General features: G+C 33.7%; 3 protein-coding genes across 3 annotated transcripts; 1 reads left to right on the forward strand and 2 right to left on the reverse strand.

Annotated features, from left to right (window-relative positions):
- Window positions 1-2,759: 2,759 nt before the first annotated feature.
- On the reverse strand, window positions 2,760-5,017 carry LOC133189583 (marginal zone B- and B1-cell-specific protein-like). The gene is made up of 4 exons (XM_061324962.1): window positions 4,561-5,017; window positions 4,239-4,348; window positions 3,959-4,063; window positions 2,760-3,000 (listed from the first exon to the last, which is right to left on the reverse strand). Exons 1-4 carry the CDS (start codon window positions 4,819-4,821, stop codon window positions 2,841-2,843), a joined length of 636 nt encoding a protein of 211 aa, XP_061180946.1. The 5' UTR covers window positions 4,822-5,017; the 3' UTR covers window positions 2,760-2,840.
- Window positions 5,018-6,064: 1,047 nt separating this feature from the next.
- On the forward strand, window positions 6,065-7,385 carry LOC133189760 (uncharacterized). Its single transcript, XM_061325159.1, has one exon. It carries the CDS (start codon window positions 6,065-6,067, stop codon window positions 7,184-7,186), a length of 1,122 nt encoding a protein of 373 aa, XP_061181143.1. The 3' UTR covers window positions 7,187-7,385.
- A 5,660-nt stretch (window positions 7,386-13,045) lies between these two features.
- LOC133189761 (gustatory and pheromone receptor 39a-like) lies at window positions 13,046-16,243 on the reverse strand. The gene is made up of 4 exons (XM_061325160.1): window positions 15,076-16,243; window positions 13,646-13,714; window positions 13,459-13,548; window positions 13,046-13,168 (listed from the first exon to the last, which is right to left on the reverse strand). The coding sequence occupies exons 1-4, from the start codon at window positions 16,081-16,083 to the stop codon at window positions 13,064-13,066; spliced, it is 1,272 nt and encodes a 423-aa protein (XP_061181144.1). The 5' UTR covers window positions 16,084-16,243; the 3' UTR covers window positions 13,046-13,063.
- Between the last annotated feature and the right edge of the window lie 7 nt (window positions 16,244-16,250).

The raw sequence follows: 16,250 nt of genomic DNA on the forward strand, positions 1-16,250 counted from the left end.
ATTTATAGCTTTTTTTTTCCAAAAAAGAGGTACATGTAATTTTGAAATGAGATATGACCATTTACACATGTGAAAAATACTTTGAATTGAGCCATTTATGCTGCACATAAATGAAATGTGACATTATATCATATCGGTATCAATGATATCATGCATTGTTGTATGCATTCCTGGTTGGGTTTTGGTGAACCTATCAAGATGATTTGATTAGGAGATTCATTTATCTTTCAAAGTGATATTGCATTCATGTATTGATGAGCAATAATGATCTTTTTTTGTCCAAAATATCCATGTATAAATGATTTTTTACCATCTGTTATGTTCCAGTGTGCATATACTTTTGACAATTTTGATTTCTCCAGAATTAATAGGCTAATTTTAACCAAACTTGCCACAAAGCATTCTTTAGTCAAGCTGCTTTGGATGTAACTTTTTGTACCGGTAAATCAAAAAATTGAACTGTATTGTAAATGTATAAGATGATGATAATATAGCATTTAATAATGTGAACAAAGTCTTGTTTTGTTGGAAGATTTCCTTAAATTTTTATAGTGAGTTACTGACTTCTTATTAATTGCTAGGTATGTTTTTATATGTTCATAATTTTATGAACATGTCTCTTTAGAGAAGACATTGATGTACATGTATTCTTATCTCAATATTTGTTGAGCTTGTAAACTACACATTAAGGGTAACCACAAAATTGAACTCAAAATACAATATCTGAACACACTGTCTTTTGATTTAGAAAGTGTTTGTTAAACTAGGGTTATACTATGCGGTGGATTCTGTTTTGTTTGTTTTTGTTAAAATTTAAAATAAGTTTAATAGAACATTTTATAATCTTGTCCTTAATTTTTCTCATTCTCTATGAATATCCTTTGAAATCACAAATTATACAATCTGAATTATCTATGGATTTATTTAAACAACATTTAGTTTTCTTGTACAATCATGTAAAAAAAAAAAAACACCTTGTAACCAAATAAGGTGCACATGTTTGATTTCTGTGGAGTGTTCTTTTTGGGTATGATGTGATTTAAATATATATCTGTGATAACAATGAACTTGTTTTTTGTTCTTTCTACTTTTTTTTTAAAACTTTTACTAGTAAAATCTCAACCCAAGAATTACTAAATCACAATTGTTTTGGAAACATGTATACGGTAAAACACGGTTATAATGCGTTGCATCCGATAAGAACAAACTGCTTTCGAAAACTACAGGGAATGAAAATCACTTCACCGTTAGTTTGAATTATTATAAGTCTGTTTGCTCTATGTTATAGTATGTTTTACTGTATATTGTAAAAATACTCATTTTAGTTGTTTATTTAGCGCCTTTCTTGCTTCTTGTCTGCTAATTCAAATACATGCTAATACATGTATATGATATAAATTAATACACATATAAGCATGGTGCCAAATTTACTACTTCCTGATCACACTAGTCAGTTGATGAGGAAGATTGTGCTCAATTTTGAGTGCACTAAGTTTATGTATAGAGGAAATTTTTAGACAGTCAGGGTATTATAGACATTTTTATTCATAAAGAAAAACAACAGGTTAATAATAATAAAATATTGCTTTGACTAAAGTTGGAGATTTATTTGTTGGAAATCCCCCCCCCCCCCTAAAAAAAACTATCAAATCAATTTATAGGAGGCATATCAACACAATGTTTGCATTGTAATGCTTTTATCATTCTGAAATCAAGGGAACTTGGGATGATCAATATTCAATAGCAATACTGATTTTTAAAAATAAGTATTGTAGTGAAAGACTGTCAACCTTTCAAAAGTATAAACAAGGATGACAAAGTACTCACACTGTGGTCAAAAAGTACTTAACAATTATTGTGATAAATTGCATATTATGCTGACAGATTGTGACAAAGTACTTACAATTGAGACAAGGGACAAAGTAAATGTAATCATGTTTTTTAAAAAGTATTATAAAAAAAATCACCTTTGATTGACAGATAAGATTTTGGCCAACACAATGATTAACACTTTCTTACAAAATTAAGAAGCAGCAATTGAAAAATATTTAAATGCCATTATAGATATTATTTAGACTTTTCAAATAAAAAACAAACATTTTTTCTCCTACATATAAATAAGTAAGAAGAGATCACTTATTGTTATAATGAAATAATAAATTTACAAAACCTTTCATTATTTTTTATAAAAAAAGGATGAAGATTATGAAATATTGATCTCCAGCTAAGGAAAGTATATTTCCACCAAAAAAAAAAAACTTGAAATAACATAAAAATGTTTAACTGAATCCAGATGAATATGGAATGTTACTGAATAGTTAGATTAAAAAGTTAAAATTGAATTGATAAGTATATATTAAAACATTATTTAAATTTTAACATTTTTAAAAAGATAAAATTTAGAAAACTTTTTAATATTTTCTTGATAAGGCCATCTTTAAAAAATTGTTTGGTCGCCCTCTCATGACCGACTGGCTAAAAATGACCTGACTCAAAACTTTTTTTAACCTCCAGGAAGCAATAATTTTTTTATGCATTCCAGAAAATAAATTTTGAAAATTCAGCATTGATGTTGAAATTTTCTAGGGAAAAAAATTCCCACCTACCTTCCAACCCATTTTTTCATCCTGGGTCGGGAGAGGGCAAGCAAATATTTTTTAAAGTTGGCCTAATTGACAACATTATGTGACAAAAAACCAAATTGCTGAACACAAATGACTGTAAAACACTTACTTGTAAATACAGATAGTAAAATAAAATAAATATTTATAGTTTTATTACAGCATTAAGGAGTTATTTGATCTTATAAAGTAGATTGTTTCCTATGAGTAAAACAAACATCAGAGTTCCTCTTTCTTTGGGGGTGGTGTGTCTTTACAGTAACCAAACAGTCCCTCCCTACGACACAGGAAGTCCTCCAGAGTGTTATCTTCAATATATCCCTCATAAATTCCCTCCTCATCCAGCTCCCCTACGTATGCATTACACATGTTCTGAAGCCTGTGTATATGAATATATGCATTACACATGTGCATTACACGTTCTATAGCCTATAAACATGAAAAAATACAAATACATTTATATCCATGTGTTTTGAAGCCTACGAATACGTAGAGGATATTCAATGTTTTGTAGTTGAATATGGAATTTATTTCACGAGTGGGACAGGATTTTTTTTATATTTTCAAGAGTGCAAAGCACAAGATAAAATAGTAAAAAAATCCTGTCTTACAGGTGAAATAAATTCCATATCCAACTACAAAACATTGAATTTTCTGTTTATTACATTTTCTTTGATTTTCCCTTTGCCTCTGTCTTTTCTTAACAGATCGAGTGTCATAGGCTGTGACGTCATAGTTGAACAGTTGAGACATCATACCTGGTAGCTTAGCAATTGTGAGATTGAAAACATTGTAACATGGATTTTAACAACATATTTGGGTAGAAATTGGCAGTTTTAGCCTCTATCAAGATGGTTTAGTTACTTATGACAGGCCAGAAATTATATTTTACTTACTTTGATATCCTTTCACACTGTGAGAGAATATCCCTTTGATATCCTTTCACACTGTGAGAGAACATAACTTTTATTCAATAAATAAATCACAGTATTTCACTGTTAAAAATGTAATAAACAGTTTAATTCATGTCCTCTTTTATCAAGGTAGAAAAATCCACCAAAATTTTAAACAAAATTTACAAAATTGACAAGAGTTATGCCCCTTTCCCATACTTATTTTCATAGAAAATTTATGAACCCCAAATAGTGATTTCCCCTCATCCAATTTTGTTAAGATTTTTTATTACATTTATTTTGTGCTTTATAGGGTTTATTTATAACACAAACAATTGTTTTGCAATTAGTTTGATGTTTCATGATAAATTGACTGGACTATGATGTGCTGCTTACAGGTGTATAAAGCACCACCAGTAATCACATGAAATATACAATGCCCACCTGACTGGCCATCTTCCCCCTCCCTGCATCATCCCCGGAGATTTCTCCGTCTCTAATCCAGGACCAGATAATCTGTTAACACCATCAACAGCCTTCAATCCATAACTGTAACAACATTAAACAAACCAATCTTACTATAGAATGTCAACCATTGTTCTAGCTTTTTAATTTGGCTTTTTATTGAACAGTTTTCATGACTTTGGTGCGTTTTTCATGACTTTGGTGCTGTCTGGTTGAAGAAGTAGGTGTTTAAAACTTGAATGCTGATGAGAATACTGACTTGTCAAAATTACTGCTGCAGACCCTCTCCACAATTTCCATTACATCAGACTCTGTCAGTCTCTTCAGCTTTGATCTGGCCCGATGTCTCCTGTAGAACTCGAAAGAAAGCTGAGAAAAGAATAAACAAATTTTTTCATATTTTTAATTTTCTCATTCGTGTTTTAGTGAAGGTCAGCATGGCAAGCAGTAATAAATGCACAGAATGCTAAACTTAAAGTAATTTTTAGGTTTATGTCTGTGTACTTCATTAAAAAGTTATAAAGAATTTGGAATACATTTAACCTCTACATATTCATGAAATATAGAGAAGATCAACATACCTGGTGAGCGATAGCACGACAACCGTCACATCGTAAAGCGTGGGGCATATGTGGGCTGTTCTGTTCCTCGTCGTCCAGTTTAGGAGGAGAGAGGCGGATCATGCCCTCTCTCTCCTCTGGCATTTCATCCTCACCTTCGGACTTTGTTAATTTCATACTACCTTCGCCGCCCTCTTCACCAGCAACTTTTCCAAGATACAAAACGTTAAGTATCATGTAATAACATATTACATTCGCTGCACGGAACCTTATGACAACCATTCTGTAGCTATCTTGTGTCTAATGTCGGGTAGGCAGCCCTAAGTTGGAGTATACACTCGAATAAATTTAATCTCTTTCATATTTATAATCCGGAAGCGAATCGCATTGTAACACGTTTCAAATCGAGCGCGCAGTTCCAGGTTCGCATTGTTAGGGTTTAGGGCTAAATGCGATCAATAGCTGCATGTATGTAATATGGCGCTAGCTCTAGAACTGTTACAGAGCGGAGAACTGACAAAATACTGGATTTCGCAACGCTTAAATTTTCACTCTTAAATGTCCAACATTTGACATAAACAGCTGATAAACCAGGTCCCTGACATGTCCATTTCCACGTCACTGCATGCTCTATAAATAAACCTGATTACAGCATATATAAATATAAACACACAATCCGCTATCATAGTTTCAGATTAAACTATTAAGGTAAGTTTATAATATTTAAAATAGTACTGTAAATGTTCATTGGAATTCAAATCATACAATTAAAACAGCGTTGTGTAGTGTCACTGACTCACTGTCAGAGATAAAGAGCAGTCTAAACGAAATCTATAGATATGGTTGTCTGTCTGTTTGCCTGTCACAAGATACTATCGAAATAATAGCCTCCATGAAATACAAGGTTCTTTTTCTGTAAGGAGACAAGATTGTGTCTTCGAGGTCATGGCTGCAGTAACTCCAACCTTGATCACTGTTGATCAGTTGATGGGACGTTTTTTCGGGGGAGCCATATTGGTTCCTCAGTGTATAAAGGACATCTACACGCCCCACCGATGGAAAAGTCGGGGGCTGTGACAAGCTCTTGTTGGCAGATTCAATGCCTCATTGTGAATTTTGAAATTTAACCTTTCTGACTAAGATCACGAATTCTTTTCAAAGGGAATGGTGTGTGGTGTGGTGGTGGTGGTGGTGGGGGGGGGGGGGGGCACCACACCATAGACTGCTTTCATGCTAAAGTTTTGTCGCATTAGCAGCGGACTATAGGTCGATCCTGATCACACATGCAACATCATATGGATTGCTTTACATTGTTGAAAACCTATTTGTCGTGTAATACTCTACTGTGTATACAAGTCTTTGTTTAAAATTTTCATTTGAAGCTAGTATAATGAAAGATGTGTTGTTTCCTTTTAGTATATAAGTCCCTAATATTATCTTTTGAACTTATTTACCCGGCCTGTCTTAAGAATACCCCTTTATATTGCAAAAACATAATTATTTATAAATGTTTATCTGGTTGCAGATGCTGACGGATGAACATAGAGAGGAGCTCAACGATAAAGGGTTCACAGTGATCAACGGGGTGTTGCCGAGTTCTGAATGTGACGATTATGTCGCCGAATACAGAGAATGGCTAGCTCAGTTCAAAGATGGTGACTGGCCCAGAAGTAAGTCATCTTTGATCAACCAGTACAATACCGGAAATTTCGAAACGACTTGGAAGATTCGCTTGAAAACCAAATCTGTATTTGCTCAACTCTGGAACACAGACAAACTATTGTCAAGTGTTGATGCCATTGCTATAGGACGACCACCAGAAGATGGAAAAGAGGAGTTTGAGTCACCAGGACAACACTGGCTGCACACTGACCAATCAGCGAAAAGAAAAGGACTCCACGCCTACCAAGGAGGCGTGTACCTCGAAACAACAGATGAAGATGATTGGACGTTTCATTTAATGGAAGGTTCTCACAAGTATCTTGATGAATTTTATAAACTCAACAAAAAGCAGGCATTTAAAAGTTCAATTAACGAATATTATCACTTACGAGATGAAGACTTCGAATGGTTCAAAGATAAGGGATGCAAAACGATTCGACTTCCGGTGCCAAAAGGAGGAATGGTTTTATGGGATTCCAGGCTGGTCCATGCTAATGCCAGACCCTTGAGAAACCGAAATAATCCAGGGAGATGGCGTTTCACAATTTTCATTTGTATGACACCAGCAATATGGGCAACAAAAGACGATTACGAGAAAAGGAAAGTGGCCTATGAATGTGGATGTATGACTACGCACTGGCCCTCCGGAGGGGTCCGTTTTTATGTCTCAAAACCACCTCCTTCGTTTTCAGATTATCAAATTAAATATCCTAAAGATCTGCCACCGAATGCCAAAACAAATGATGCAAAAATGTTGTCGGGATACAAGCAATATGACTTCAGTGACGGACAGTCAAATGGACCAGACTACACCCCAGAGATAGAGAAGATGTATGATTTTGACGTTAGTGAGGATGTGTCTCTCACTAAAGAACTTGCATCGTCGCTACAGAAAATAAGTGTTAAGCACTTTTTTTATGCTGCAGGATTATCCTTCTTCTTGTTCGTAGTCCTGAAATATGCAGAGCAAATATTTTTGTTGTAAAGTTGTCTCTCTCGCGTCACGTTCTGACTTACACATGTAAGTTTTAGACTGAGTTAAGAAAAATATATTAAAAAAAATATTTTTATGTAAGACCTAGTATGATAAAACTAATTGAACTGCTTAATTCGGACGGACTCAGAAATTATACTTAAAAAGCTCGGGAAATTTCTGTTTGAATGTTTTAAAGACGGAAAATTCTACTCTTAATTAAGATTAATAACACTTCAGTATGAGTTCTTTTTTATCATTTTTTTTGGTCAATTTTGTTATAAAGCAACTGTTGATCAATGTTTATAAATTACTGCTATACTTTTATGGCAATATATGCAATTTATACGCCAATAAAGATACTAGTACCACTATAAAGAGATGAATGATATAAATCTATAGCTTTTCTTGTAGCAAATAATTCCTTTGTACTTGATATTCCCTTCCGTCCACTACGTAATATTATGTTCAGTTTATATTTTGCTTCGCAAGTGCTTATCTACATGTAACTTGTAACGTACTTGGCGATCAACCTGGAAGGAGTTTTAAGGAAGATCTAGTATTAATAAAAAAAGGCATCCAAAAATAAATAAAATGTACAAAACCTTCCACTGTGTGTATACTTAAATGCTGTTGTTGCTTTCATAAACTTCATTAACAATAAAAACTGGAGATGTGAGCACTGAGCTCACAAAATGATACCCTTTGCTCTCATATTAGTATAATGATAAAGTCTATTTTTGCTATGGGAAAGCTCAAATATCTGTCTGATTGAAACGAAAAATAGGAGGTGCACAAGGGCTCAATATAACAAAGAAAGTGAAAGTCTCATTAAATTTTATTCAGTGGTATAGGAGGAGTTACGGATCCCAATTATTATGGAAAGGCAGTGTTCAGGTTTTGCTGTGAGAAACCCCAAAAGAGGTGCACAATGGCACTATATGTAATAAAGATTCTATGAAAGTCTCATTAAATTTTATTCAGTGGTATAGGAGGAGTTGTGGATAAGAGATGGGTACCCCTAAGGTTACGGACGTACAGGCGGACGTACATACGGACGGAAGGACATCCCCATCACAATATACACTCCCTTTTCTCAGCAGGGGTGAATGAAAACTACCGATATACACACTAACGCAAAATGACGAGAAAACAACTCAAACCTACACTTCAGTTATTATAATAGTTATTTGTTTGTATAAGATAAGCTTAACTCCTCACATTAATGAACATTAGCCGGAGAGATAAAATTATTTATCAATTTCAAGTCTGAATAAAATATTTTCTACGTCATATCATTAAATGTTGTCAGCTGGAGCAAGTCTGAAAAAATTATGTTCATAGTTTCTAATTTCAAATTGTAATCAACCATTTAAAGGACCATTGCATACCGGTAATCAATATTTAATGAAAGATTTATATGCAATCTTAAATCAAAATTTAATTAATTTATTATTAATTTTTCTTTTATTTCAATGATGCATTTTAAAAAGAACAAAAATACTTTGACATATATACAGAGGTTAGTTCAGCCCGGAAAATAAGAAACGGTTGCATTTTTATAAAGTATATTTTTTTTTCAATTTTTGTGTATCTGGAATTATAGAGTTCAATGAGAAAAATGCCCTTCGGACAATTGATTGATTTTAATCTGCGAATTGTTTGAAAATGTGCATTGTGCAAACATTAAGAATAATAGCGAAAGATTTTTAATCATTATTTAGCTGGAGGTCATTTCACTTCTGTTATTATCCAGATAATGACAATAATTTTAATGCATCTATCCCGAATATTTGTAAGTGTTATGACAACCTGTAACACGACATCGTTGAGATGATGACTATCTCAAAGGGTGAAATTTGAGCCGAATGGGGCCAATGGCAGAAAAAATGCTTATGAAAATAAATTTACTAAGATTTGCTATAACCACTAACTTAGAAACTTGGCTCAAGGACACTGCACACCCTCTACCTATGAACACTCTATAGATAAAGTTTGAGCCTGCCTAAGCCAAGGGGAGAGAAAAATATGCACTGGACAAGGATTTTACACATTAGAGATTTTTCGACCTTGACCTTTGAACCAGAAAATTGGTTCAAGGTCTCTATACGCATTCTACCCATGGACACTCTATGGGTAAAGTTTGAGCTAGGTAGGTCCAAGGTGGAGAATATATGCTTCGGACAAGGATTTTTCATGCAAACAGACTTTCTGACCTTAACTTTTTATTTAGAAACCTGGTTCAAGGTCACTGCACATCCTCTACCCACGGACCCTCTATGGGTGAAGTATGAGCTCAACTGGGCCAAAGGAAGAGAAAATATGTTCCAAACAAGGATATGACATAAAGAGGTTTTTTCGACCTCGACCTTTGGTTGGAAAAATTGGTTCAAGGTCACTGCATACTCTCTACCCACGGGAAATCTATGCGTGAAGTTTGAGCCTGACTTGGCTAACGGGAGAAAAAATAATGAAGTCGGAAGGACGGACACTCAGACTGATCCTAATAATTGTCTAGATAAATTGATCCAACATCATGAAAATGATATATTATACAGTTATAGACTAGGTATGAGGGCAGCATATGATTTGTTGGACCTGAAGGTGAAAATGTTGCCCTTGGCCTGCGGCCTCGGGCAACATTTTCACCTTCAGGTCCAACAAATCATATGCTGCCCTCATACCCAGTCTATAACTGTTTTGTTATACCCTTCACTTAAGATAGATCACTAAAATTAAAACCTTTAAACATATTTCCTCATATACTCAGTAATTAAACAATTTCCTTATAAGTAAAATTTGGCTTTTTAAATAAAAATGACAACAACAAAGAATGAAAAAAATCATTAAAATATTATAACACAGAAATTATTTATCACAAAATATTATTTTTCCCCGTGACGCCATCTTTCAAAAAGCATACGCTGTAACACTTGAAACCTCGGCTATTTCCGTGTCGCCGATATTAAACGACGGCTAATTACTTGTGACGCAGTGACGTTGCGGTCTAACAATTCTTATGTTGGACTGACAGACCGGTCAACAAAATTGTTAGACCGATGAAAAAAAACATTTAGTTTGTTGGACTTTTTGTTTGTAATAAATATATAGAAAGATATTTATAAGGGTATAACAAAACTAGTTAAATATCTAGTTATGTTTAATGTTCAAGCCTGTAGCAGTGATTTTGAAAATGTGAAGTTATTCATATGTGTGTAAGTGTGTGTGTGTGTGTGTTGGGGATGGAAATGTTTGGAGGATGAACTCCTGACTCATATTTTACAGAGTTTGTATTACATAAAAAAAACAACTTTGGATCCCCTCCCCCTGTACTTTATGTTCACCACCACCCTGATGTTATCTTAACTAAAATTAATTAAGGTTCATTGATACTCTGATAAGAGAGATAACTCTTAATGACATAAATCTCTATTACTACTTTATAGATTTGTCAAGTTGAAATGTCTTTTTTGTTTAATTTTACCTCGCAAGCTATAGTATAATTGTTTGTATTTTACTTATAAAATACATTTCTTCCGGAAAATCATAAAAGTTAAAACAACATTTATATGATTGAGCACAGGGTTTATGAACCTTAATTGCCAGACATTCCAGAAACAACAAATGCCCATGTTTCTGTTTAGACGTTCTCACTAGCTTGAATGAGTGTTGCTATATCTGTATTTAATTTTCACATAGGGTTCTGGAACATAAAAAATGGTTCTTGTCACATCGGCAATGGCGCACAATTAAGCTAGAGCTACCCGCACAAAAATTACCTACAGTTAACAATAGTTAACTTCGACACGATGGAGAGTACAGTTACTTTAACACTTGATTTATCATAGTTATCACCTTGATGTACAAGTACTTTATATCGCTATGTATAAGGTGATATATATATATCTAAACACATCTGATTTGAAGTACTAATATACTAATATATATTTACAAAAATTAAAATAAGAGAACTTTTCTTCAGTGTAGAAATTTCTTGAAATTTCCATTCATCTGAAAAAAAAATGTTAGGTTTCAAAAAGTAGAAAAAAAAATAGAAGCCTTCAACAGATATCTTTGGTAAAATTAAAAAAGGCGCATACTGGATAAAACCTAGGTTGTGTAATTAAATGAACCATTTATCAATGGATATTAGTTTACTATCATAGTGATAACTTTGACATTGGATTACTACTGTAATAACTTTGAAAACGGTTTATTTTAGTGAAACTTTTGACACTTTGCATGCATGAATTTTGATCATTTTTCTGAAAATCAAGATATCTATCACCATAAGTTCATATCTATGAAATTGTATTTCAGTGTAACTAACATTGGTATCCATATTTAGTATATTTGCATTATAAAGTTACATCGTATATACGTACATAATGATTTTTTTTTTTGGGGGGGGGGGGTTCAATGCATATAAATATTTGTCCTTGTTTTCATAAGAAGCGTTTCATTTGAAAAAAAAAAGTTCATTAAATATTTTCCAAGGTTAAATTGTTTTAATGCAGGTTTAATTCAAGGTCATGAGGTCAAAAATCATCATAAATGGGGAAAGGTCTTGTCACAGGTTTTGGACATGAAAAATATGAAAACCATGTCTCTTCAAATGCAAAACTTACATTCAACGTTAAATATGAAAAATAGGCCAAACTTCAAGGTCAATGTCATGAAGTAAAAAAAAAAAGAAAGGTAATGTCAGAAGGGTAATGTACATTTGAGATATGAAAGCTTATACATGTATTCTCTAATTCAAAAGTTATGAACAATGTTAAAAGTTTTGAAAGGTCTAGGTCAAACTTCAAGGTAAAGTATATAAAAGTACGAATACTTTTGACCTTTTCCCAAACATCCTTAGGTGGAGTATATTCTACTTTAGGGAAACAAAATTGAAAGGGACATAGATAATCTTGCATTGCAGTTTTATCTTATCACTAATTTGAACCAACATGAAAATTCTGTTAGGACATCATAAAATCCCGGTCTCCGGACAACGGCAGTCAGTCTCCGTAAATCTACGTCAGTCTTTCATTTCATCATCACAATCCATATTTACGACATTGCATGTAGGGTATACAGTTTGAATATCGCACTAAAATACATGATCTCTCTGGAACATTTTGTTCTTTATTCTATACCTTACAAACATCCATAATGAATAAAAATATCTTATTCAGTAGTTTCACTTGAAGTCCTTTATATTCTGTAGAGTTTATTATGAAAAGTGATATAAAGCATTTTATACAAATATAATTACATATGTATGTACATTTCTATCCTCTAGCAAAGTCATGATTGGTATATCATATATAATTTATTTTTGACATAGTCGCACACAGAGAATTCGACATTTTTTGCATTTATTGAAAAGTTGTCATTTTCTGTTTTAATTGTCTATCTGTGTAAAAAAGGGGTCTTAAGACAGATTAAAACGAGAGAGTATACAACAATGACTTAACAAATATTTCAAAAAAATTAATACAATGTACCTTTACATATATAGAGTGAACGAATTTTCATAAACTTCCAGCTACATATAAAATAAATCAAATATTTCGTACCTACAATTTCTATTAAGATCTAAGTACACAAACAAGAAATGACAAGAAATTATTGACAGATGTGCAACACATTACAGAAATCAGGTGCATAGGAATGTTTGTCACTAGGTAGAGAGGTAGACCATAAAAATAACACATAATTTTATTATATACAAAAGTTAGCAAAGACTCCTCATTAGTTCAATACTTCTGTCTCAAGCCTCTGGCATACAGGTGCTTGTTTCGTAAACGTGTATACATGGCACCCCCTTCTTTCTCTTAGGAGGGAGTGCCCTGTATACGAAACATGTGCCTGTGCTCCGGTGTTTTTGTGACTTCCACATCAGGGAGTGGTGCAGTTGAGGGCCTGATTAATCAGATCTAGGGTATTACCCGACGGCTTAAACTGAATGACCACCACGGCATAGGTGACTATACTGCCAGCAAACTGGACAAAGGAAAAAAATAAACAGCCTGACGTTATGATTATAAATAGTAATTAAAGTGTAATTTTTACAATAAAACCGTCAAAACTCAATACGAATTTTTGTACTTGCGTGCTTTTATGTCGGATTTTAAAAAAAAAAAAAAAAAATCATCCTATCTCAATTTTTAGCGGTTTTTTCGAGCACCAGTACCGTCCTAGAATTGTTCATTACTCAGAAAAGTGTGTCTTCTAAATTTATATAATTGTTATACATCAATATGCCATTAAGAAATATTTTAAGAATAACTTACGGTGATGATGGTTGGTTTGTCAATTGTAAATAAACCAAACGCCGTGAAGCCGATAGGATTACTGGTCAGCTGTGTCAAAAAGGTGGTCATCTACAGATAAAAAAGGGGAGAAAACTCCCTCAGTAGTGTAAGGTTCATAAAGGTTAGTCCAAATAAAGGTTCGTAAGTATGTAATAGATCTAGTTACCTGAACACTTTCCCCTGGCGACATGTTACGTAAATCTATGGTATAGATACTGGATAATACAGCATGGGCCTGTGCAAAAATGACAAAGGGATCAGTAATTCCATACAACTTAGACATTTTTTTGGATTTTCCAGTAGGCGATGTATTAATTCTTAGACACGAGTGCTTAGTTGCCCAGAATGTGCATCGATGCTGAAGGTCTAATTTAGTTTAAAAAAAAAAAGAAAAAAAGTTCAAGAATATCATTCGAACGCACTGATTTTGACTTGATGGTGGAGGATTTCATCTTTCTATGCAGCACTTTATATATATGGACAGAGTCGCAAATAATAAAAAAAAATTCTATGATACTTCTACTACTAAAAAAAAGTCGAAGAAATATAATAATTTTAATGTACAAAATATTTACATGCGATGCCTTAAACATTTTACGTACCACACAGAAAAAAATTTGCGGATATGAAATTTCTATTTCTTATACCGGGTATAAGGAATTTATAAATCAAGGGCTTTTTGATAAATTCTATTACACATTTTATACATCATCTAAAATTCATTAATTATATTTAAAAAAAATAGATATACCATAGTATTTCCCATTTTAAAAACATCACTGAATTTTCTTTTTTTTTTTTTTTGAAAGGTCTCTTCAATCCCAATTGTTGGAAAAACTCGGAAATGGAGGGGAAAAACACTATGCATAATTATTGTCGAGAAAGTTTTAGAATTTTTTTTTTAACTATTATGAATTCTAAAGATTAAATAAAAATTAGAAAACTTGGGATTAACAAATCCACCGATCGTAGTAGATTAGAAAATGTTAAAAGTATTTTGTTAAAAAAGGAATATTCATACGAAAAAATCTGAAATATCAAAGCATGATTATTTCTTTCACTTGAATTTCAGATGCAGAAGAAACCTGTGTTTATTTATGGAAGATGGACAGAAATCATTTACAGGTGCCAAGCATAAAATTCTGTTTACAATTCTAGTTATACGGCATGTGCATCAATTGTAGAGTTTACAATAGAATTGACAATTGTCAAAATATTTATTCATTCGTGTACTTTTAGAATGAATTGAGTTACAAAGACGCGTAAATAATTTCGATGAATTTACTCTGATGAGGAAATGCCTTTGTATTTCTCATTTGTAAACTTGATGAACCAGGATCACCAAGTCTTTGGTTCTTAAAGCTAATATTACAGTATCTTTACATAAAAGGAAAAAAACGCAATTGTGAGAGTTAAAAATCATAAGATACAAGCATTTATCTCAAATAAATTATTAGGGAAGTAGCTATGTCAAAGTCGAAAGAAATGAGGAACTGATCTTAGTTTTCCACACAACATATTTGTTACATTTATAATTCGTTCCGGCATTTTTAAGGGGGCTAGGGATTGTTTTAATGGTACATGGACTATACTAACCTCGTGGTTGACTACACCTCCCGCCATGAAGACACAGATGATCTGTATGAAACTAAGACCCACAGACCACCAGGTGGCGGCATATGCAAATGTATTCACTGTTTTAAACAAGACAAAGTACAGCGTAAAGATTATCAACGGAATAATCGTCGCAATCGTCACCAGCACGTACATGGAGAAGATGTCGTCTGCCGTGTACAGCATGTCCAACAACTTCATGTGTTGTAGACGAAAGTTCTCTATGTCGCCATTGAATTTCCCGTCACTGGTTATGGTACCGACAAACTTTTTCTTGAAATGACGGAAAGCTATGTATATGATGTAGCAGGCGATGACAAACATGGCTGTCAACAGAAACCACACGGAAACAAAGTAGTAGTAAATAATCATCTGGACTATTTTGATAATGATAGACGCTGCATCCTGTGGAGGCGGCGGTCCGGAGCTTGAAATGAAGTACATTCCAATCCCCATAAATCCAAATGATGCCAGCAACCAACAGGTGTACAAAATGCAAGTTGCAATAGAGATTCTTCTGGGTGTCTTTAAATGTTTGAAACCAAGACTTCTAGACAGCGCGTCCCATTTCTCGAAAAAAGCATTCCAGTTCCTACAACCAATAATATTATTTAGAGCGTAACAGGCCGCTTGTAGGAACCAAGTACATGTAATAATTTCATTACAGACCATGCCATCCAAACTGGTTGCGTTTTTAAACGTGGCCAGAGAACTGCCGAAATTCCCCAGAAGGATCAAAAACACGACAATGTCATACACCAGCCAGAACGAACATTTCCTCTTGCTTTTGGTCGTCGGACTCTCCTCGTTTTCGTGACCCTCGTCACTCTTCGTTTCTTTTGTTTTAACTCCATGAAGAAGACCTGCCAGCTTCAAAACCCACAAAAGAGACCGGAAGGACCATTTCAGACCTCGGTCCTCCTCAAAGGTCCATGCCGACCGCAACGAATTTCTTTTATCTTCCATCACTGGAACCACAATGGTAGGCATTAGGTCTGGAAGGCAGGGAGCGATATATTTGTGAGCTCAGAACACAGATATATACAATAAAAATTTAAATAAATAAATCTACATTTACTAGCATCAACAGACATGTGCTAGCTATTTAAGCGTTTCTTGAATCTCTCTCCCACTAAGAAAAGTGATTGAAGATGGCC

Source organism: Saccostrea echinata, unplaced genomic scaffold (genome assembly GCF_033153115.1).
Source record: "Saccostrea echinata isolate AGI-Se365-2 ecotype Australia unplaced genomic scaffold, CSIRO_AGI_Sech_v1 ptg000019l, whole genome shotgun sequence".
NCBI classification, from domain to species: domain Eukaryota; kingdom Metazoa; phylum Mollusca; class Bivalvia; order Ostreida; family Ostreidae; genus Saccostrea; species Saccostrea echinata.

Coding starts and splice junctions, on each gene's coding strand:
- LOC133189583 (XM_061324962.1), bottom strand. CDS start 4,821: ATGGTTGTCATAAGGTTCCGTGCAGCGAATGTAATATGTTATTACATG. Junction 4,349..4,560: donor GTCGTGCTATCGCTCACCAG/GTATGTTGATCT, acceptor TTCTTTTCTCAG/CTTTCTTTCGAGTTCTACAG. Junction 4,064..4,238: donor TGCAGCAGTAATTTTGACAA/GTCAGTATTCTC, acceptor ATGTTGTTACAG/TTATGGATTGAAGGCTGTTG.
- LOC133189760 (XM_061325159.1), top strand. CDS start 6,065: ATGCTGACGGATGAACATAGAGAGGAGCTCAACGATAAAGGGTTCACA.
- LOC133189761 (XM_061325160.1), bottom strand. CDS start 16,083: ATGCCTACCATTGTGGTTCCAGTGATGGAAGATAAAAGAAATTCGTTG. Junction 13,715..15,075: donor GAGGTGTAGTCAACCACGAG/GTTAGTATAGTC, acceptor ATTTTTGCACAG/GCCCATGCTGTATTATCCAG. Junction 13,549..13,645: donor CGCCAGGGGAAAGTGTTCAG/GTAACTAGATCT, acceptor TTTTATCTGTAG/ATGACCACCTTTTTGACACA.